General features: G+C 34.6%; 1 protein-coding gene across 1 annotated transcript; it reads left to right on the top strand.

Annotated features, from left to right (window-relative positions):
- Positions 1–10,185: 10,185 nt before the first annotated feature.
- LOC149544191 (protein DETOXIFICATION 33-like) lies at positions 10,186–14,658 on the top strand. Its single transcript, XM_089798708.1, has 9 exons — positions 10,186–10,615; positions 11,985–12,523; positions 12,662–12,748; positions 12,977–13,033; positions 13,233–13,471; positions 13,621–13,739; positions 13,958–14,044; positions 14,129–14,204; positions 14,311–14,658. Exons 1-9 carry the CDS (start codon positions 10,298–10,300, stop codon positions 14,313–14,315), a joined length of 1,527 nt encoding a protein of 508 aa, XP_089654834.1. The 5' UTR covers positions 10,186–10,297; the 3' UTR covers positions 14,316–14,658.
- The last annotated feature ends 10,221 nt before the right edge of the window (positions 14,659–24,879 follow it).

Raw genomic sequence — 24,879 nt, 5'->3', positions numbered from 1 at the left:
AGTTGCTAATACCATTCTATACTTTGATTGCGAAATTCATATTGTGAATAGTCTGCATAGGGTTTCTCAAAGAAAGCTTTTCAGCGACATTGAAGGGAAGAAAATGGGAGAGGAAATGAAGAGAGTGGAACCTAGAAGATGCAAGGAGTGGAAGAAGAAAGAAGAAGTATGGGACATATTGACAAGTGGGAATTTCATGGGCTACATGGAAAGGCTAAAAAGAAATAATCCTATCATTACACAACAATTTATCAAAACATGGAAGGATGGCTCTATCCTTGTTGGAAATAAGAGAATGGAGGTAACTGAAGAGGTGATTGTGGAAGTGATGGAGCTGGATATGGAAGGCATCAACTTCTATCAAGATAGGAAGTTGTTCAATAGGGCTATTGATGAATTTGCAGATTCAACAAAAGAGCAAAATCGACTGGTGAAAATTGGCAACTCTTAAATTTCAACCATGACTCTATTTCTTGACCTTGGAGATTCATGGTATTTGTTATCATGGAATACCTTACTTTGTACGGCCGATTTACAAAGCTTTATGGTTACCACTTTATATTAGCTAACCACTTTAGGCATGGTATAAGGATCAATTTACCCTTTTATTTGAGGCAGCCACTAGGTTTCTCTATTTAGGAAATTCAAAATGACTCAAATTGGGAACATGTGTGTCATGAGGGACTTATAGTTCTTATTATAAATGTTTTAAAACCCAAAAGGACTGAACAACCTAGGGGCAGTCTGAAAGGGGTGGAGTATGAAAAATAGGGCAATATTTTGGAGAAAGGCTATGATAAGGACACTAAGGATGAAGTGGAGGGGAGAAATGGGAGTTTGAAAGGGGTATTGACCATAGCTCTCAGAAGAAGATGAGGAAAGTTGAGGTGAGTGACTCTAACTATGGTAGTGACTTAGGTGAGGAAAAGGTGAGAGGTTCCAAAAGAAGGGGAGTGGTGGAAAAGGGCTACATATTAAGGGTCACAAGGATGATAGGGTTTCAACCCCATCATATGAAGAAATTCTTGCTCACAAAATAGAGAGGAAGAGAAAATCAATGAGGTCTCAGGAGGAGGGGGTTGAGAATCATATGAAGAAGGTAGCATTGGAAAAAGAGGTTTTTGGGTATCAAGGGAAAATTCTAGGTTTTGACAAGGAGGAGGGTAAGGCTAAAATTCCTAAAGGACGCTTAGGAAGCCATGGGACCATTCTATAGGATGTTGGAAAATTGAAACAAAAAATGCAATTTATTGCTAAGCAAGTGGAGCAAGTTAGTAAACTGGCTAGAGGGGAGGACACTTTAGGTCAGCATATTGATAGGCTTTCAGAGGTTATTGGAAATGTTGAAGAGGTTAAAGACCTTATGAAAAATATTGCATAGGTTGAAGCCAAAAATAGGGTGTTAGAGAAGGCTAATAGTGATAATTTGAAGAAGGTGACAAGCCTGGACGCCAAGGTTAATAATACGGAAAAGATGATAAAGAAAATGATTGATAATAATAGTAGTGCTTTAAAGACTATGGTAGATAATGTGAGAAATCACCTCAGTAAGCATGAGCAAGATAAAGGATAGGATTCCCCTACTGTTGTTGAGAACCAGGGACCTAGTAAATGCACTTGGGCTCACTCTAAGAAGACTGAGGAGAAGAACAAGACGGAAGAGGTAAATGCTACTGCAGAGAATATGCACATCTTGGTAGACCAGGTTGCTAACTTGCTAAAGACTATTTAGCTATTCAGGTGGTGGTTTTTTGTTGTTCCTTTGCTATCTTTTTTGCTCTATTTTTGGTTGGCCTCCTATTTTCCTATTTTTCTATGCTCTTTCTAGAGGCTTTTTTTTTAATAGTGAACTATGTTTTTAGACTTAGATGGTAGTTTTATGCTTTTTTCTCTAGATTTGGTTACTTTGTAAAAGGTTTCGGGTCCTTTAAGACTTATTTTTACCTAATAAAAACATCATTGTCTTAACTGGTCTTTGTACTCCTTTTTTGTACCATAACTCAATCTTTCCTATAGTTGCTATTATTATCTCATTTAATCAAAACTTTCTCATCAATCAAACAAACGATAGTACTCAAATCATATAAGCAATTGTCTTACTAGAAAGTAGCATGTTTGACATTAGTGACAAAACAATGATTGAAATATATTCCTATACTTGTATCAATCTATTTTCAATAGTCATCTAATCATTCATTAACTGTAAATGTGACTAGCAGGTTCAAGCATGGAAAAATATTTTTTTAAATGTCTCATTTAAATCAAGACATGTTTTGGAGAGTGTAATAGCATGGAAAATATTTGCAAGAATGAATCATCTAAATACAAAGATCATGAGCATGGAAGCCATTATATAGAAGTCTCAAATCAATTACATGTTGGGGACAAATGCATTATGATGCATAGATACTCCCTGTTGGAGTTTTATAAATGAACTTAAAACTACTAAGCAACAAAATGCTTAATACCAAGTTGACATTACTCACACAATCTAAAGACCAGCCAATTATTATTAACAATTGTATGTGCAAAGCATTTGGGCCCAACTTCTACAAAACCAAGGGTGGTTTTCTACTCTTTTGGCTTTGCCAAACCAGGGTGGGTATACCCAGGGATGATACAAGACTAGAAAAAACTATATGAGAATTATTTTAGTTTCATTCTGATTCTCATCTCAAATTCTCCAATACATGTATAATTCTTGATACTTTAATAAACACATCCCATATAACAGATATAGCCAAAAATTCTTCTATAGATCTGCAGATGTTCTCAACAATAGTGGCTAACTGAAGCTAAAACATTCCATGCAGATAAGTACTGGCCAGCCTTTGAAGATCTACATGAAATAGAAGTAAAATTTGATTTGATGTTGCATTTTGATAACCATTTGTGACATACTTCTCCTTCAACTGAATCAATTTGATCAGTACCTAATCCATTGGGGTATAGAGTCTATAGCAACTTCTTAGATCTAACTTGTTGCCTTACAACAAATTCTATCAACAATTCTTACCAAAATTTATTATTCAAAACCCTTTCCACTACTAGGGAAACCTTATCACATTCACCAAAGCTTTTACTTAATCCATTGAATTAACAGCAGTGGTAAACAGATATACAACCTAACTAGATTGCATTCAATTGCACAAGCTTTTACTTATACAATATCAAGATAACCAATTAATTAGAAGGAGACAAGATTCAGAAAGAAATGATATGGGGACAGTTCATAATTTGTATTCATTTTCTTTGAAAATTGTATACCATTTACAATAGACTCAGAATAACCTTCAAAAAGAAAAATAGCTTATTCTATATTCATGTATTCTCAGAGAATTGATAGAGAAAATACATCATAAACTTGCTTTCAAAATTTTGGACCAAAAACAGACTAAGCATATCACTTAGAAAATAGAATTCAATCCATTCTTTAGCCTTGGAATCTCACTTAAATAGTGTGAGATGCAACAAGCTTCAGACTAAAAGAAAGTGACAGGTGTCTTCTAAAAGATACTAACATACATCTGTCATAAAAGACAAAAGCAAATAACAGAAAAGGCTATTACATCGAACATTCCTTGGTGGGTCCCTTTTTGTTATGCTTCTCAATTGTTGAGACAAGAAAATATGATCCGATTCTTCATTTATTCTTCATCCTCGAAGTAAGTGGCCATGAGGTTAAAATATGATGTATCATCTTCAACTACCTACAAACTTACTTTAATTTGGGGATTTTCCATGTCTTCATTACTAACTATGAGGGTAACTTTTACTTTTGCATCTTCCTCCTCATCATCTTCTAACATCTGTTCTATGAATTGATTTTTCCATTCATTATAAGCAACATCATTTGGCCAATCAAAATTTAAATCATCTCTCTGTATAATCACTAAAGAATTTGCAAATTCCTCTAAATCATCAAATTCTTTTCTCTTGGCATTATAAAATAACTATATCTTTACCGACTCTTTGTTTGTCCTTGCCCAGAACCAGTGGCCAATTTCACTCATGATGTTCTTGATCCTTTCACAAAATATTTTATCCAACTCTTTTTTCCACTTTTCCTTTTCCTTTATTGAATCAACAGATTCTAAAGCACAAGGAAATAAAATGAATTTTTCAGCAATATACTGGGAAAAGCAATGTGTTAATCTTCTCTACAAAGAATCCCTTTTATCATCAAAATCTTCTAGTTTATTTAACAAATCAAAAATTTTCTCTACTTGATGATAAGGCATTTGGATGGTAGTTATACACATAATTGTGATATCATTATTCCTCTCCTTCCACTTGTGTGCAAGGGAAGTCAATTTATCCTTATCTCTATTCAACTCATCCATAAGGGTTGCAATTCTTTTCAATCGATCAAAGAAGGTTGACCATTGTATTTTATCCCTTAAATACATCACACCCTGCTTTAATTTTTCTTCATATTGATTTCTTAATTCTACTTGCAACTCATGTAATTTGGTTTTTTCTTCTTCAAAGTCTTCTGCAGTATAGAATTGAGGCCTTTCAGGGGTGTCTGATATTTCAATAATAGGAGTTGCTCTAACAGATGATTGTGGAGGGTATGCAATTCTAGGTGCACTGGATTCTCGCACCTTTTTCTTCCCAAGTATCTTTTCCATTTGAGATACCTAATTTTCTATTGATTGTATTTGTATACCCCTTTCCTCATATGCTTTTAAAACTTCTTCAAACCTAGCATTGAGTTGGGTAAATTTATCTTCTTCCTGGCCAGATACAACACCACCAAATTTCAGCACTTCTGAGGCCATTCCCATTATTTGCTTACTACTTACTTCACCAGCCCTATATATTGTCAATGTACCAGTATGCTCTGCAGTGGGAAACTCATGCATCCTAGTATTTTCCCTCTTTTCCATGGACCATATAACAAGGGCTTGGTGGTCATCACTAAATTTGACTCCTCTATGAGCCTGTAATATTTCTTCAACATTTGTTAATTGAACATCTTTCTATTTCCTTACTAAATAAAAAACAATAGCATTTGCTATATCCTATTCTGGCAGAAGCAGGACTCCTGATTGTTTAACTAATTGCCTCTTGGCCTCAGGTGTGAATTGGGAAAAATCACTCAAGAATTTAGATTTTACCTCTTCTTTAATGACAGAGTCTAGTTTATTTGGTTGTTCTGCCTTTATTTTTTCACAAGTCTTTTCAAAATTGCCTATATTCAACCTCCACAAAAATTGTGCAAATGCTCTAGATTTCACAAAATCCTCATCATTTACAAACCTCTCGGAGGCTTGGGCAACTATAGGGTCAATTTCCTTACCTTGATAGTCAGAAACAATAAGCTCCAAGGAAGGTGTAGGTGGTTCTTGTGGCTCACCAATTTCCAAATCTATGGAAGTAACAACCATATCTTCCTCTCCACCAATCTGTCTAAGCTGTTCTCTTAAAGACTCTTCATTATCAATTCTGATTGGAGATTGACTTGGGGAGTATTTCTCTACTTGAGAGGAAGAGGACCCCTGTTCTAACTTTTGTCTCTTTGGAGCATTCTTTGAAGGTGGACTCTCTGGTCTTGGCTTCTGCTGAGGAGGAGCCTGTTGTACATTCTAAATCATTACATACCCTGCTCATTTTTGTAAGGTGTATTGCCCTGGAGCTACCACATTTCTACTGCTTATTATTCTTTGTACTTCTGTAGCCTTGTCTAGATGTGTCTCAACATACATAGCTTTCTTTTCATTCATGGTTTGAATTATTATGGCAAAATTATTCATTAATGCTTGTATCTTGGCTCCCTAGTATTTCTTTTCTTTTAATGGATCATAATGGGGGTCAAATGCATTAATGAATTCTAGGGTTTTGCTATATGCTACCCATTTCTCCTTTCTCAATTCTTGCTCTTGTAGAGTAAAGACATTTCTAATCACATCCTCTGGGTAATATACTTGGTGCAACATATAGGCAGCTTTTATTCTTTCTCTTAAAAGGTCATAGAATCCCTCAGGGTTATTAAACCTGGCATGAGATTCTGCCATGTTATATTTATCTAGGAACATATGAAGGTGTTTCCACACTTTTCTGATAAAAAAAAAATCATGGGCCACAGCAACAATTGGAAAAAATGTGCCCTTCTTAGACAATTCCCTCTCATCTATAGTACCTATCTGTCATAGGAGTTCAGCTATCCCTATCTTCAAAGGCACATGAAATGGCAGAACATGAGGCTTTCGTAGGAAGCCATATACCCTTATCACTATTGAAACATTATAGGGAATGATGTCCCCCCAATTATGACTTACCAGTACTATCCCTTTGCATGGTCTTTAGGTCTAACCAATTCCAATAATTCTTGCAGAATTCTGGGGCTATCACCTCTCAAGAGCAATCTCAACCTAGATGTGAAATATCTATCAAATCTTACATAACTAGCATCTGTGGCTTCTGAAGTCATATCTACACTCCACAACTACACTGGATTCCTCTCCCCATTTTTGGTTGTTTCTAGCTCCATATCCTTGGAGAAAAAGGTGAATCCCTTGTATAAGCATACATGCATAAGCAATGAATACCAACAGAATGGTTTGTTTACTTTTCCCCTTGCTATCCCCACCAAACCATTGTGAATCTCTTTTGATAGAAAAGTGGCAAAATCCAGAATGGTACTTATTCCAAATTGGAGGGTTTGAGCCATTATAAGGACAATAGAACTAGGAATTTGATCACCTTTATCTATCCCAAAAATCTTGCAAAGAGAAAAATATAGCGCTTGAGCTCTCAAGTTGAAATGTCTTCTCAACAATGGCTCTAGGGTACTGGTTGTAATCATAGGCAAATTACCAACCTTGGCAGCATGCTCCTGTAGTGGCCCTATTTTTAAGTAAATTCGTTGTGCATCATATCTGGCTTGTAAATCATCCATATCAATGATTTCATGCACAACATGGTTAGGGTTAAGGTTGAAAACCTCACTAAATAGCTCAGGGAAAACCCTAAAAAGATTGACTCCAGAATGATTTTTTACCCATCCCGTAATAGGATCATATTTCTTTGCCAAGTCCATCAATAAATCACTATCAAAGAAAACTGTAGGGACTATTAATTTACCAATATCAAACTCCCAAACATTTCTCATAGGAGTGTCCAGTTTCCGTTTTGAAAACCATTTCTTAAGCAACTCCAGAACCCCCATGGGAACCTGGGCATCTCTTACCCAATTAGCTTTGTAATAAAAACCCTCAGCTACAACTATTCTGGGATTTTTAGGAATGAGTTCCCTCCCCTTAGTTATTTCATGCACTGATAAGGAGAATTGTTCAAGAAAGTCATCATGCACAGAACGTTTCAAATAATTTGTTTGCCCAGTAAACTCTTTTCGGGGAATCATTTTGAATAAAACCCTAGGAACTTCACAACAACAGACATTTTAAAATTTCTTAGAAAGTCACAGAGTACTTACCCACCAAAAATTTGCGCTTCTGCACTATTTGATATCTTCTGCAATTTTACTGGAGTGTTAAATAAGAATTTTCGTGCCCTAGCTTTGAAAATTTTGTATGTCCTGATATTCTCTCTACGCTTTAGTGGTTCATTAATGGTGAAATCGTGGGCTCTTATCATACAATAAAATCGCATGCATAAGGTCTGAATCATATTTACTCTTAGTAATTGTTACCCGCACTTGGCATCCAAGTTTGAATCCCATCCATAGATCTTCACTAGATCGGACAGTCCTGATTTAAAAAGTAACAAGCATTGCGGCTTTTAAAACAATGCTAGTTGTCACAATTTCGCTTCCTCGCACTGTTTAAATTCCTTGCATCTTAGAATTGCGGGGAAGCATTGTTCGTTGATCAAGACAAGATCGACGATCAGACTAATCCACTTTTTAATAAAAACCAGTCAACTGTACTGACCAATAAGAAATCATCGTATGAGCTCATGCCATCTGACAACATTCCATGTTAGAAGATCCCATATATTTCTCAGAGCAAGCAAGTACCTGGCATCATTCAGTCCACATGTCGTGCTGGCGCATTCCTACTTTCCTTATCTAATGAGCATCTTAAAATTGTGGGCATGCGCTGGCCTTTGATCCTTGATAGATCAAAGGCGATACTGATTTTACCCTATAAGGGATCTGAGCAAAAACTTTAGATGTCACCATGGACATGTGTCTGCAGGGCACATTCCTGCTTTGTTTAAATCCTGTGCAGCTTCAAATTGTGGGAAAGCAATATCCATCAATCTGCCTCAGATTGACGGTAGACCACCCTGCATTTGCTTTAGTACCTCATCAGTTCTGCTAGCGAATATGAAAATGCCACTTGGCCCAGGGCATCTGTTTTATCGTGGAAAACAGAGGCATTCCTTGTGCTACGTGCCCTCCTTTTGCTTCCTCGTATTATTTAAACAACTAGCATTTGGAGATTGTGGGAAAGTGGTAGCCATTGATCTAATCAAGATCAACGGTGTTGAAAAACATTTCAACTTGGTCATCCCTTTAAAATAGAATATCAATTAAAGCACATGAAAGGTTTATCACAAGGATTTAAAAGGTATTCTGATGCGAACAAAACATTAGGATAAAATGCCCTACCAAAAATTTTAAACAATACCTTTTGAAATATTCAAAACAAGGGCAACACAAAACAAAGGTATAAGGGTTTTTCACACACTTAGGGCTTTTTTATGGATAATTTGAGAGACAAACCCTGTGAATATAAAAGGATAATACAACACATGGAACATGGCACGATCAGGGTAATTAAAAAGAATTCAAGATTTCACAGGATAAAACCCTAATTTGCAAGAGTCAAATATTTAACTGATTTTTCAACCAAATATCAAAAGTTTTCTATACTATGAAAAATCACACCAACACTCCCTCCATGGTTGTGCACATGAGAGAAGAATTTGATGGTGAAATATGAAGTTTAGTAGTATTGATACGTGTGTCTATCCAGGGGCCACTCTCTCAATAAATGTTATCATGGAATAAAAGAACATTTGACGGATATAGACACAATTGGAGAAATGGTGAAAATAAAGTCAATATTTGATGGACAAGTATATGCCTTATGTTCTTGATCTTTTCATGGGAAAGATGGTTGTATTTATTAATAATGTGATGTAATTAGAATAAATGATTCATAGACCAAAAGGGGATCAATAAGGATTGATTATTCAACCTTCTCCTTGAAAGGTCTAAAGTCCAAGTTTTAGGCTATATTTTGGTTAATTTTGTAGAGGTTAATTAACCTCTCCTAAAATGCATAAAAGGAAGTTAGTTATTAACCTAGAGAGAAGATAGATATCCTAGGGAGTCTATAAATACGAGGTCATTTATAATTTATAGGGGGTAGAACTTTTTCAAAGGGGAAATGTTGGAGAGATTTATACAGGGACTCTTTAATTTGCACTATAGACTTAGTGTTTTTGAAAACTCACATAGTCGTATGTCTTGAATGTGTTCACTATTTATGAAATCACTTGTCTAATGTTGAGTCAATGATCTCTTCTATCATGATGCAATCTCATAGAATTCCTATTTGAGAAAACATATTCATTTCATCGTATCTTGTTATGAATATATCAAGAGTAACACATCTTTTTGTATGTCAAGGTCTGTTATTCATGTTTTGTCATTGCTGTATTTATCTTCTCGAAATCTCCATGTTTCTAGTTACCCACTATGAAAGTTTGATTCAGTATGCATAGGTCCCCTCTCAAATGCAAAAGGGGATTACAAGTTGATAGTGATCAATTGCACCATATCCAATTGCTTGCACAACTTTCACTATTCATAAGGTGAATAGGAAAGCTCAAACTGAACAAAATAATATCAAGTTATAGGATAGTTCAAAAGGAATTCATTTGCAATGAATTGAACTAACAAATAGATCAGCAACTAAACTAACAAGAATCCAAGATTGAATATTGAAAACTTATATTCTATTCATATTATACAACAAGAATTTAGTGGTTTGATAATTTTTTTATACATTTGACAAACTGCTTGAAGATTGTATGGGCAATAAATAATTTTCTGTATATTTATTATAATTTTAAAAGTAAAATCTGAGTTGTTGAGTAACAAAATATTTTTTTATTCATGGAAACAGTTGACTTCGTGTTAGATTATAACTATGATAATCTTTTATATTATACTTAGCGAACAACTTTCACCTAGTCTTGCCTAACGTTCATCTGTCATTCAAGGCGAAGACCATAGAGGCAAAAACAATAAATCTTAAAGTTTTGACTAGAACATAAGAACATGAAAGAAGTTGCATAGTTATCTCTGCTTGTAAACATGGCTGATGATCTTACTTCACTATTGTTGAAGGAAGAGGAGGAGAATAATGATATTACTAATCATGAAGTTATCAGCAGAGAGAATATCAGTTTAACAGATTTGGATAGTATTGTTAGTTTCCAACAGTTGATCAAAGAAAGTTTGAGGGAGTCAAAGACATTGTGGAAAATTGCAGGGCCTGCCATTTTTACCAGACTATGTATATATTCAATGACGTTGATCACAACAATATGTGCCGGGCACTTGGGTAATGTTGAGTTGGCAGCTGTGGCGATTCAAAGCAGTGTCATTGGATTGCTGTCTTTTGGTCTCCTGGTTAGTAGAATCTTCCCTTATCTAATCCAACAGTGCTGATGTACAAGAAAAAATGTTTTTTACATGTGTTAATATAAGATTGAAAGTAGTAGATTTGATTGGTGAGGAATATTGGAAGGCAGTTGTTTGTAGATTTTGTAAGAAGCTGAAATAGTAGAAAAATATGTTTGAGTTTTCTAAAGCCTTATAAAACAGGAAAGAAATGAGTTGTAGCATGAGCACAGCTATTCACTATTGATGCATTTTTCAATATGACATCAAATATTGGTTATTGGAATCTGTAGAGGGCAGTAATGGGATTTTTGTGAATTGTCTTTGCAGAGATTAGACTACTTTTGTTTGTTGTATTATTTAATTAGTTTATTTGTATTTTAAATAATGTAGGAAAACGTGTATAGGTATTATCAGCAAGATAATTAAAATTAAATTTAATATCTAGTTTACAAGGTACTTTCCAGTTTGACATTATGAAAATCAGAATGTAATTATTCACTTGATTAAAAATATGATTGAAATAAATTCTCACCTCTCAGTAACCGTCACTAGATTTTTGTTAGATAATTATTTATTTTAATTTAGGTATTGAATTCATACTTAGTGAACTCCCTGTCATATTTCAAAACCTTGAACATTTTGTCTCAGAAAGGTCCTGGAGAAATTGGTATAGATACAAAAGGTAGTAGGTAGTGTGAGTAGTTGTCACCTAAGCCACACCTTTTGCATGATCCGAGTTTTCCAAGGAAAATTATAGGCAATATTATCAATTATACACATCTTTTGGATTGAAGGAGGTTAGACAATTGAAGTAGATGACAGCAGTGGTACATTTAATGCATACATATTCATAGTTTTTCTTTGAGACAATAAATATTTGCAAATAAAATGTTGGTTCCTACTGATTCATCTCCCTATTATATTATAGAAACAGTTATTTAATCTGTTAAATTTTAAATCGTTAAAATCAAGTGGTTGAGGATTATAATCAACCAATTCAGATGTGTTAATAATAATGAGAGACTTTCACTAGTCTGTTTTTCATAATCTGTTTCAACGCTGTTGTAAAAATGTAAAAAGAATCTGTGATAAAATACTGTTTTAGATAAATTTCAATGTCTTTCTTAATCATGGAGAAAACTTTCTTATTCCCTTAACCTTCAAAACTTAGATGACCACTCTTGTTTTTTCCTTTTAATTTCAATATAGGCTTTTAAAATAGTGACTCCAATCAGCCTATATTACTTGTTGAACAGTTCGATATAGAATCTCTACTTAGTTCAATACAATAGAGTGGAGGTTTTGTTGCAATGATCAAAATCATTTTCTTTTTACTGAATTCACCATGCGAAAATCCTAACTGGTTTGTATACAGCTGGGAATGGGCAGTGCATTGGAAACCCTCTGTGGTCAGGCAGTTGGAGCAGGAAAACATCAAATGCTTGGAGTGTATTTGCAGCGATCATGGTTAATATTATTGGGTACATCAGTGCTCTTGAGTTCTATTTACATCTTTGCAACTCCAATCCTTAAGTTACTAGGGCAGGAAGATGATGTAGCTGATCTGTCAGGAGAATATTCTCTTTGGATGCTACCAAGACTGTTTCTCTATGCATTGAATTTCCCAATGCAAAAGTTTCTTCTGGCACAGAGGAAAGTCATGCCCATGGCTTGGATTGCCTTTGCTGTATTGATATTTCATGCTTTTCTGAGTTGGTTATTAATCTTCCAAGTGGGTTTAGGGCTAGTTGGAGCAGCTATTACATCAAACCTATCATGGATTATAATCGATATTAGTCAGTTTTTGTACATTGTTTACTTTTGCCAAAATGCTTGGAAAGGATTCTCCTGGCTTGCTTTTCATGATCTATGGGCTTTTCTTCGACTTTCAGTGGCTTCGGGTGTTATGCTATGGTTAGTAGTAGTTTTTTTTTCATTTTTTAACTCAATTTGTGGTAAATGCCCTATTTAGGATATTACAACAGCAATATCTCCAACCAAGCGAAACTATCTGATTTTCTCATATTCATTTGTGAGTTTTGGCATTTTCAGTTTGGAGTTGTGGTATATGAGCTCACTAATTATTATGACGGGTAACTTGAAAAATGCAACAATTGAAGTCGATGCGCTGTCTATCTGGTAAGGAGCAGCTCCACAAATTTGTTTGAAAAACCCAACTTTGTTTTTCCTTAAATGCAACTTATCAAGTAGCAATGCACTCAGATCTGGGTATTTCATAGGTGAAAAGGTTTGTTTGCAAATCGGACGTCTCATGGTGTATATGGCATTTTAAGCATGTATTCTGTTATAAGTAGTAGTTAAATGTTCACTTTTAAGTTTTGACAGTTTACTCTGTTCTATTTACAGCATGAGTTTGAATGCATGGGAAACCATGATCTTCATTGGTTTCAATGCTGCCATTAGGTATACATTTTTCTTATAGCATGCCATGGTATTAATTTTGGATTCTTTTATAATGGAACTTATGAGTCGAGTAGTAGAACATATATCCAAGGTATACAGAGATTAACAATTAAAATATTTCTTCAGTTTTTAGGGATGACTGCATCATTAACTTTATTAAACTTACAATCAATTTTTAGTTTTCATTCAATGTGTGCAGTGTGAGAGTATCGAACGAACTTGGAGCTGGTCACCCTAAAGCTGCCAAATTTTCAGTCATTGTGGTGGTTGTAACATCATTGTCAATTGGGCTTATATTTATGGCCATCATTCTTACAACCAAAAATGATTTTGCAGTACTATTCACAAGTAGTAAAGTTGTCATGGAAACAGTGTCCAATATGGCAATGTTACTTGGCGTAACAATGGTTTTGAATAGTGTACAACAAGTGCTATCTGGTAGAGTATGCATACCCATTCACGCTAGGTCTACATGACTGTGGTTATGGAAGCTGACCAGTTAATAACTAATGATTTCTTTTCATGGGCTCAGTCTGGTGTATCATATCTTTCTAAGATTTTATTTTTTTGGGGCGCAAACAACTCAGGTGTGGCTGTAGGGGGAGGTTGGCAAGCTCTGATAGCGTATGTAAACATAGGGAGCTACTATATTGTTGGATTACCTCTTGGACTTCTTATGGGATATAAGTTCGACCTTGGAGTTAAGGTAGAGTTGGCTCCTTTTCAATTATTATTTATTCTCTATTGTCTGTATATGACAATGAGTTCAAATTCTACACAAAGCAAGATGTACATGTTTAGTTTGTAGTGCAGCTAAGTGTCTCTCATAAGAAGAATATAATCTCATGACCGCACAAAAGAAAATGACTAGTATCATAGACTATAAAAAGCTCATTTGCTTTCTAAGTTTGTATGTTGAAACAGGGCATTTGGACTGGCATGATTTGTGGAACAGCCCTCCAAACTCTCATTTTGTTATTAATCACATATTTCATCAACTGGAATCGAGAGGTAAAGTATCATATCTATTTAAAAGCTGTTGGGACCACTACTTCACCATTGTTGTAGTAAGTAATTTTTGTTTTTGTAGTGCAGGCTGCTCAAGCTGAGGATCGAATGAGGGTGTGGGGAGGATCGGCTGAATCTCATACAATTGAATCAGTGCAAATAAGTGAGTGCATGTTACATAGATTACTTGAAAACACTTGAAACTGTTCAATTCACGTGAACTAAAATTTTGTCACACTCTCACTAACCCTGCTAATTTTGCGTTACAGGGTGAAGACAATATTGAGAGCAATGCTTGAAAATTTAGAAGACAATCTACGAAAACCATCTGGTAAATATTTCTTCTAGAGATATTATGTAGAAGATTTTATTTTGCGAAGAAGAATATTATGCAATTTCAAACTGCAACTAAGAATTGGGAGGGCTGACATGGAACATGCACAAGAAGATGGTTAATTATGTGGCTGACTGATGCTACGTTTCGTCGTTTGGCTTCGATGATATGAAATATTGGAAATCTTTGGTGAACCAATTGTACCATCAACCTAATTTTGAAGTACCATATATAACTGATACTTAAGAACGTTTGCTGCAAATTCAAGTATATTATTGTGTTAGTCCCAAGTACTCATACATAAAATAGAAATAAGTTACACGCAGAAAAAAATAATATTTAAAGAGATTTAAACCCTTTCTGCCGATTCAGAACGGCTGTTCAAGCTACTAAGCCTCGCAAAAGGGGTTTTGGTACAATCACGAACCAGACTTCGAGTGGGTACCGAAAAGGAATTTATCATTGCAGCCTAAATTCCAAATGTTTCGAGAGTGTGAAGCAGGGGATTTTTATATTAGTAAGAAAAGAGGTATTTTCTGTGTCCTCTTTGACAACCCTGTTAATAGGGATTTTACTTTTCGCATTAAACATTGGGTTTTCAATGGTTCGGATATTTACTCTGCAGCCATGGGTTCCAAATTTTCAGGTTTCACAATGCCCTTGACCGATTTGTGCCCTTTTGGATTCAACTTCCGGTTTTGGCACTAGAGTTTAGTGAACTTGAAATAATTGAAATTATGGCAAATCGGATCGGCATTTTGTTAAAATTAGACAAGGAATAGTTTTGAGGATCCTAAATTACTAAGTTTGGGTATGTGCTTGGTACTCATGCTAACTTCCCACAGAAAATCAAGCTTTAGCCAAAACTAGGGTCATGGGAACAATCTATTCTGATTGAATCTTAAAAACCGTGTGTAACATATATCATCTAAAAGGGCATAAAAGAGCAAAATGTGCCTCCCATGTGTCATTACTAAGAAGGATCAACAGGAAAAGAAAACATGTGCTTGATTTACCTGAAGCAACTCTGGAGACAATACCTATCGAAACATCAAGGGCTAGCATTATGGAAACGATGCTGATGGCAGGGGTTTGTAACAGTGGTGAGAAGCATGTTAGTGATTAACAGGGGTGGCCCAAGGTGCGCTTTAAAATTAGACCTCACGCCTTCTCTTGCTCCCAATATCAAGCCTAAATCTTTCTCTGCTACCCTGTGTCACTTCTTTGTGGAAATGTTTTTCAATAATAGCATGAAGTCCAATGCTAACTTTTATATCTCCCTAAACTGTAGGTAGCATGGAGATGAGAGTATGAATAGTTCTCAACCAGTCATGCGATCCGTTCCACGTAAGGCCATTCAAGGTATTGATGATATCCCTTGTCAAGCTATTGACTCTGGTCACTCAATTCATTCATCATCTCTTTCTGAAAGTGATCAATTAGAGAAGATGTTACCTGATGAAGCCCACAATTCTTCCCTAGTTGAACAACTTCAAGTTCAGTTGCACATTTGTGAGCAGTTGCAATATTATGACAAACCAGGGGATTCTAGTCTTAAGTCAACTTTTGATTTCTATCAATCATATTCCATAGTGCCAAACTCCGATGATTGTAGTAGATCAAACCAAAACTCCTAAAAAGCGTGTAAGAAAACCTAATGCAGATAAGTTAAAGGAAGAGATTGGTTGAGCTATTTAAACCACTTTTAGATAAAACGTTATCTATCAGCAAAAGGATGAGAGTTGCACTACTCGAGGGCAATGAAGATCATATCGTGGAATGTTAGAGGCATCGACTGACAAATATGCTCCTATAATGAAAAAAAAAAAAAACTTAAATATTGTCAATTCTATTATGAAGTGGCCCAAATGGAATGCAGTTCATGTCCCGTCTCAGGGTGCATCTGATGGACTATGCATACAGTGGAGCCCGAATTTAGTCAGTGTGACTCATATTTAGGATGATATGAATTGGCAACAAGCACTAGTTCACTGCTTTGATCTGAAATTTACCCTCTTTAATATTTATGGCTCATCCTCAACCAGGGATAAGGCAATAATGTGGGCCACCCTAACAACAGATATTCAGGAAGTATCTTCAGATAATTTCCTTCTTGAAGGTGATTTTATTGTCATTATATCTTTGGAGGAGAAGAAGGGGGTATTTGTCCTCCTGCCAAAACTATGGCTGATTTTGCTTCTTTCGTTGTTAATAATGCTTTGCTAGATGTCCCTCCGAATAATGAATCTTTTACATGGACAAACTGTAGGAGGCATTTCTTACAAATTGCAGAAAGATTAGATAATTTATTTCTTTCACATACTTGTTTTTATCGACATCCTCACTATCTTCGAAGATTCTAACCTTATTAGATTTTGACCACTTTGCTATCTTGCTAAATATCAATAAGGTTACGAAGTTGACGCATCACAAACCCTCATTTAAGTTTCGAAAAATATGGTTTAGCATTCATTATTCTTATCTCTCCTCAAACAGTGTTGGGTTATCTTCTACCTTTGTTAAAGGATCTAAAATGTATCAATTTCATATGCAGTCAAGGCATTTAAAGTCTTAGATTACTAGTTGGAATAAGGTAGTCTTTAAAATATTTTTGAACAAAAAACTTATGTTGAATTGGAACTATAACAATTGCAAGAGCATATAATTAAATTTGGCATACATCAATCCACGCACGTGGGACTAAAAGAGCTGGGAGGAACTTTGTACTATAAAGAAATCTATTAACAACAAAAGCCTAGAGAATTCTGGTTACAAGATGGGGACAAAAATGCTAAGTATTTCCATAGTTCAACAAAGATTAAAAAAGTGAATTAAAACATATTTACAATTAAGCATTCATATTCAAGAGATCACCTATTTAATGAAGAGGAAATTGAGCAAGAAGACACAATTTCTTTTTAAAAACTTTTAGCCGCAACTTAGAAGTATGATTGTAACTATGACATGGAGGAGAGTAAGTTATTGTCTCATATCCCAACCATACTTATATAGGAGGATAAGTAGTGTTTAATGAAGCCTTTTTCTCTTGATGAAATCATATATCTTAAATTTTATTGCCTGTAGATAAAGCCCCTAGCTCTAATGGTTTTAAGATCCTTTTCTTTCAACAAGCTTGGGAATTTATTGGATTTGATTTATTGCTTGCAATAGAGGAATCTAGAAGGAGTGGATTGATACTATCCCATTCTAACTCAACCAAAATTTCTCTAACTCTATAACATAATTTATAAGATCTTTTCCAAAGCTATTTATTTAAGAGTTCAAGGTATGATATCTAAACTCATCTGAGTCTAACAAGGTGACTTTGTATCAGATAGAGACCACTAATAGATTCGATTTAGAACATGAAGTTATGCATTCTATCAAACAACATAGTATCTTGACTTGCATAATCAAACTAGAAAATATGAAGGCTTATGACAGGTTAACATGATTTTTTTTGTAGAATGTGCTTCTTAAATTTGTTTTTTCAAAACATTGGAGTAAATAGATTATGGCATGCTTAAAAGGGGCTCAATTTTCAATTATTATTAACAATTGCCCATGTGGTTCCTTCAAGGCCTTACAAGGTGTGAGTCAAAGGGATCCACTCTCCCTATTTTTATTTATTATCATGGCTAAGCCATATGAATCTTACTTCTCATTAGGTTGGTCTATGATATGGTATGGTATCTTGATCCCACATTCAAATATTGTCTCAACTCACTTACTTTTTGTAGATGATACACTCCTATTCTACAAAGAGCCAATTGAGGAGTTTTTACAAGTGAAAAAAATGTTGATTCAATATGAAAAAGTATCTAATCAAAAAATTCATTCTCACAAATCAAAATCTTTATTTTTCACACAACTTTTAAGCTTAAGCAAGAAATCCTACAAATTTTAATATTCACATAACCTCAATTGTCTAGTTCGTATCTCAACATTCTATTATTAATGCAAACTATTATAAATAGTATTGGATAGATGAAGGTTAAAATTAAGAATAACTAGTTTGAAAGTCAGATGGTTATCATTTAAGGTAGGCTAACGCTTGTTAAAGTTGTCCTCTCTTCAGTTCCTGACTATTTCCTTTTTGTTGTCAAAGCTCCAAAATTAATTATAATATAGAGTGAAAAGATCATATGAAACTTTCTATGGAATAATAATAGGGATTATAAGAAAAAGATCCAATAGTATCTATTCAAGGTATGTCAACTGATAAATGGTCTAGAAGAATAGGGCTACATGGCTTAACTAATTGAATATGGCATTCAAAGCTAATTGGTGTGGCAACATTGTAGCAAACCAGACTTACCTTGGTTCAAGTTGATAACAACTAAATGGGTGGAAGCACAAAGTTGGGTCTCAGGAAATTTGCAGATTGAAAAGTGACCCCTCTAGAAATAGGAGCTAGATTTTCAAAAATCAGGCACCCTATTAGGTTCCATAGTCTGAGCTATTTTCATGAATAGGGTGCCCAATTTGAAAACCTATTTATTTTTTCTTAACCTATTTTGGTTCAGTTTCTCATGAATAAAAATGAGTTCATGATTATCTAATGAGGGGTTTTTGATTTGTACTACCCTACTAACCCACACAAGCCATTGTTTTACACACACTACGTATGTTTAACTATTTGTTACTATTTTTTTGGTAAAAAATAAGATTTATTTAATTTATTTTTTCTTGTTTTTGATGTATTAGATACTAGCCAAAAGAAGGGGGGTTGACCCCATAGTACAAAAGGCTAGAGAATAGCTAGTAGTTACCCCCTAATATCTAACTAATACCTTTTTCTGGACATCAAAAACATCTTAATGATTCAAAACATAATAAGGTACTTCTTAATATTAGTATCAACCAAACTGCCCCTAGCATACATATGATACCAAAAAGTAACTCAACATCATAAATTACAAGTGTTGTTGTTAAAATGAAAAAATACCATTTAAGGCATGAAGTTCATAGTTAACCATAACATAACAAAAGCAAAAACATAAAAAGGCATAGGGGCTAGTTCTCCTCTTTCTCATCTAGGTTATCCCCCTCCTTCTCATTAGGATCCACCATGGCTAGTTAGAGGCTCGAGCTAATCGTCTACTAGGAAGCTGTAGAGGGAGTAAGTGGTCTCACTCTCTTATCCTACTTCCTTCTCCTCCTTGCTCACCTACAGAAAGTATAGAGTTGTAGTCATTGAATGCATGACCTTCGTAGAGAACTCAACAAGGGTTCCAAGTTTATGATGCATGTGTTCCTGGTTGTTAGCGATCATGCATAGATTTCTCCAGCCTATCCAAGCGAGTTTTTCTTTGATACTACCCATGGTTGTGATGCCCTTTCTTCCCCCCATCCTTAGTAGCATCCTTCATAGGGAGGTGATACTTCCTCCAAGCTTTTATCTGGGGATGGGTTGGGTTTCAAAGTGTTTGAAATATGGGAAGGGTTTGGAACATCCTTGGGTAAAAGTAAAAAGTTGTGTCACCTTTCAGGCCAACTTATCAAAATGTTTGAATTTGAGTATTTCTATCTAAAAGTCAATTATATTCAAATATATGATCTAGATAAATTCATTATAGCTAAGATATATATGGTCTCACACTTTTCCAATTGAAAATGTCTATTAAATTCATGTTTTATTCTAGTTTGTATCCAATTACTAAAGAAATAAAATTAATTTAGAAAATTGTTGTTTCAATGACTCTTACTATTTTTTATGATATTATTTTACTAACTTATAAACACCATTTTATAGAGCTCAAAGTCAAGAATATTATCATATAGAGTTTATAGTGTTTTAATTAGATATGGTATATTGTAATTTAAAAATTCTACAAGCAAGAATTTTAACACTAAAAAAGATGTTGATCTTGAGAAAGAACAAATTTTTAGTTCATATCAAAAAATTTAAAAATTATATGACATTTTAGAGGAGAGATTCCTCTTCTAGATCATGTATAATTTTTCTTTTGGTTAGAATACATTTGTTTTTAAAAATGTGGTGGGAGTTGAAAACTACCAATTTCAGGTGTGTTGAAATATGAATCATTATAAAAGAGAAAATATAGGTCTAAAGCCCATTTTTATTTTTTTCTGTTCTAGCTATATATGTTATCTATAACATAGTTTAAGTTCAAATGGAAATAAGTTTATTTCCATATAGTTTTGTGGTGGGAACTAAACCCCTAATTTTCAGCAACTAAATAATTATATATAAAAATTAGGAAAATATATCAATTCTTATTCCAAATAATTATTAAAATTTATAATCCTAAACTTCATGCATTTCTACACATTTCATTAGTTTACTTCATTTTTAAATTCTATATAATAATACTAGTTTTATGTCATTGAAAGTGAACAATTATACTTTTGTTATCCTTTTTCCTTTACAAAAGGGTGACACAGGTTTGTGCTTTTACCCCCTTGCTCCCAGAGCTAGGATGCATAACTTTCCTCCTCCTCCTAGTGGATTTCATTTCACTCTCTATGGACTCATAAATCATCTCCTATTTGGGGGGTGTCTTAAATTTTTCCATTTTAATTCTTTTATTGGACCTTCTAGAAGCTTTATTACTCCTCCTACTATCAATATCGAAGTCGATAAAATTGATGTTTTTTTCTAGTAGCCAGGATCTTTTTGTCCATTTCTAGATCTCACTACATTCCTTAAGGAGCCTAGTCACTTTCTAAACCACCACCAGTCCAAGATCAACTTTGTTGCAAAATATATGGTTGTTTTGTTCCTTTCATATGTGCTAGAACACATAGGAGGAATGACTCTGAAGAAAGTTTTGAGGTATGGTGATTAGAGGGTCCATCCTAGTTAACAGACATATGGAGTTTCTCATTGAATCACCAATTAATCTCCCACAAAGAGAAAACCTCCATCCAAACCTCCAAAGAAAAGGGACAATGAGGATGTGTTGAATGGTTTCCATTGTGCTGTAACATAACACACAATAGTTGGCCAGCTGGAATATTTTCCTCTACATGTTATCAATGATGAAGATTTCCCCATGTAGAGCCATCCACCAAAATAAACTTATCCTTGGTAGGGTCCATGGGTGCCAAAAATTCTTCCACTCTCCCAAGGCTTCACCTCCCTCAAGACAAGAATTATAAGCAGATTTCACTGTACAGTCCTCAGAGGGGGTTAGTCTCCAAACTAAAGAATCTTCCAATTGGGTGGAGGGGATACAATGATTCTCCATTTTTTTTGGAGCTCCCTTAGTAAATAATTGATACAAAATACATTGAAGTACTTTGTATCAAAATAATGCATTTTGGTACAAAATACTCAAAGTAAATAATTGGTACAAAATACATTGAAGTTGTCTCTGCAATCTAAAGCATCTCACATCAAAATTTAGCCACCCTTTCATTAATCTTTCCATCAAGTACATATAGTATTCTGAGATGAACCATTACAAAATGTAACCGAATCAATTCATCTTCTAAAAAATGACAAATGACAAGAAGCTAATTATCAGTTACAATTTCATATTAGAATACAAAAGAATAGGAGAAACATCATTTCACTTTCTTCCTCTTTTCTAATTTCTCCTTATGGACCTTAGCAACAATGATGATTGGAATGAGCTCCTCATGTTTGTTGACATGGACATTAGTCTATCTGATAAGCCGTTTGGATTATTCTTTGGCCAAGTCCTTAATTTCACTTAATCGCTCTTGCATTTCCTCCATCACTATGTGTATGCATCTAATGAGCCATTGGAGGTCTGATACTATGTCCTAATGGCTAGAAGATGTCTCTGTTAATTTATCCAAGTACCTAGAGAAGGTCTTTTGCATAATGACAACTCCTAATACTCATTTTCCTTGTCCACTATTTTTGGATTTAGTATGTAGGCCTTTCAACAACTCATAATACCTATCTTGCTCCTCTTTAACTTTACTCCTCTTTAACTTTACTTTATGTCTTCTACAACCCTTCTTTCATTGAACAAATCATGTTAGCTTTGAATTGCGAGCTCTATTTCCATTCAAACATAGGATCATCTCTTTTCTATAGAATCTTGGCTTCAATTTCTTCTTTATCCTTCATTTGGATAATCATATGTAGGAGAGAGATGCAATCTTCACACTTTTCATTTTATGCTAATAGAGTTGCCCAATTAGCCAAGATGTTATCCTTTTCTATCTCAACCCTCAACACTATCTCAAGCCTCAACACTACATTGCCAAGTTGATCTATAACTAGAAGTCCTTTAGAATTGAGTTTTCCACTCTAACTCCTATCAATTTTCCCAAGATGTTTGTCCTCTTCGAGCTGAGAGATGATGACTTGAATGTCTGTAGCTATGAGATTGCTAGTAGGTGGTATCCCCAAAATGCTTGCTAATGGGGAAAAAAAGTGACTAATGAAGAAATTGAGTTCATGAATCTCTACCTTCAACCTGAGCTTAGAATCTTGAGGTATTCAATTTCTTCTTCTATCACTTCATTAGTTACTCTCCATAAGCCCTCTTTGGTGTCATGCCTAACCTTTCCTAAATCTAGAGACTATAATTGGAAGTTAGCTATAGTTAGGTCCTCGATCCTACCTTCTTTGGTGGGCTTGGTGATTTCCATAGTTAGGTGTTATGTATCAATGTCTTGGCCAAGGATAGACAAAGTCTTTAGCCTCTTCACTTTGCTCAATGCCGACCTAGAGTGGATGGCAAGAGAGAAAGTCTCTTTGTTTGGAGCCCCATCTCTATTCTCTTCCTCTTTTTGTCCAGATTATTTTCAGGCCATGTCATAGTGTTGATTACTTTGGATATAGTCCTTAATGTGTCCACAATGGACATGTTTCTTCTAACGAGAGTAAACACCTTCGAAGATGAGGAGAAAGGATTTCTTGGAGTAGAGGAAATGAATTTTGGAGCTTCAATCATCTTCTCTACTTTAGATGTTTTCTTTACTGCTTCATCCTACTCCTTGGATTCTCTTTCACTACTCCCCCCATCTCCAAGGTCAACTACTTGGTAAGATTAGTATTTCTCTTATAGATAAAATTAGACTACTTTGGGATTGCAGAGCTACTTGAATCGTAGTGTCTTTTGGCTCTTCTACCTTCTTCTTCTCATCTTCTGTCTCTGTACTGATCACATGTAGTGAACCATCTTTATAAGTTTTTTTTAATGTGATATTCTTGTTACGAGATTGGTCACCTCCACCCACTGGTTGAGCTAGGCCTTGAGTAAGTGATGGAGTTGTGCCTAAAGTGCCACTAGGGAAAGATGATGTTGTAGCTGTGTCTAGGGTGGACTGGGTGGATGCAACTTTACTTCTTTACTTCCCTATCATAGTCCACCTAACCCACTTCTTGATCCACTTATAGATTTTTTTCCATCACAACGTCTAGGTCTTCTATGACCTCTACAATTGGTTTAGAGCTTATAGGGGTATTCCTTAACTTGTTCAAGTAAGTTGTGCCATACATATTCTAACCATCATCTTCAACCCCATTCACATCTATATTTACTTTGTATAGCTTAACTTGATCTTCTATCAATCTTTGAAAGCATGATCATGATTTTCAAATTCATCTTTGTAACTAGGCTTTAGACCTATATTTTCTATTTTATATAATGATTCAAATTTCAACTTATTCAAATCAATAGTTTTCATCTCCCACCACATTTTTCAAAATAAATCTATTCCAACCAAAATAAAAGTTATATATTTTGGAAGAGGACTATCTCCTCTAGAATGTCATATAATATTAATTCTTTTTTATATGATTTATTATTTTTTTCTTTCTTAAAATCAACATCTTCTCAAGTGTTAAAATATGCACTTATAGATATTTTTAATTACAACATACTATATCTAATTAAAACACTATGAACTCTATATGATATTTTTCTTAACTTTGAGCTCTATGAAATGGTGTTTATATATTATTAAAAAAATATCATAAAAAAGTAAGAGTTATTGAAATGTCATCTTTCTGAAATAATTTTAGTTCTTTAGTAATTGGATACTAACTAGTATAAAACATGCATTTAATAGACATTTCCTATTGGAAAAGTGTGAGACCATATATAACTTAGCTAGAATAAGTTTTTCAAGATCATATCTTTGGAAAAAAATATTTTTTAGATAGAAATACTCAAATCTAGTTGTTTTAATGAGTTAGCCTAAAAGGTGACACAACTTTGTACTTTTATCCACATATCCTTTTGGGTCAAAAATATGTCTCAAGACCTCGTCATATCCATCTTGTACTTCTTCTCAAAAACCTTTATCATATTCTTAGCATTAGACTAGGTGTCACAATTGAATGCTCCAACCTTCGTAGGGAACTTGTACCCTTTCTTCTTTAAACTCCCACTCAGGGCATTCACCTATAGATTTAGTTAGATGATCTTGACCAAAACTGTTATGTCATTCGTATATCTTTGTAGCTTCAAAGGAAAATTGTCAAATGCTGCAAGACACATGTAAGAAAAAGATGAAAGCTAAATAAAATAACAACCAAATTGACTGATGGTGG

Source organism: Cupressus sempervirens, chromosome 8 (genome assembly GCF_028749045.1).
Source record: "Cupressus sempervirens isolate cs-2001-9-10 chromosome 8, ASM2874904v1, whole genome shotgun sequence".
In the NCBI taxonomy this organism is placed as follows: Eukaryota; Viridiplantae; Streptophyta; class Pinopsida; order Cupressales; family Cupressaceae; genus Cupressus; species Cupressus sempervirens.
This window is presented reverse-complemented; position numbering and strand designations above follow the sequence as displayed.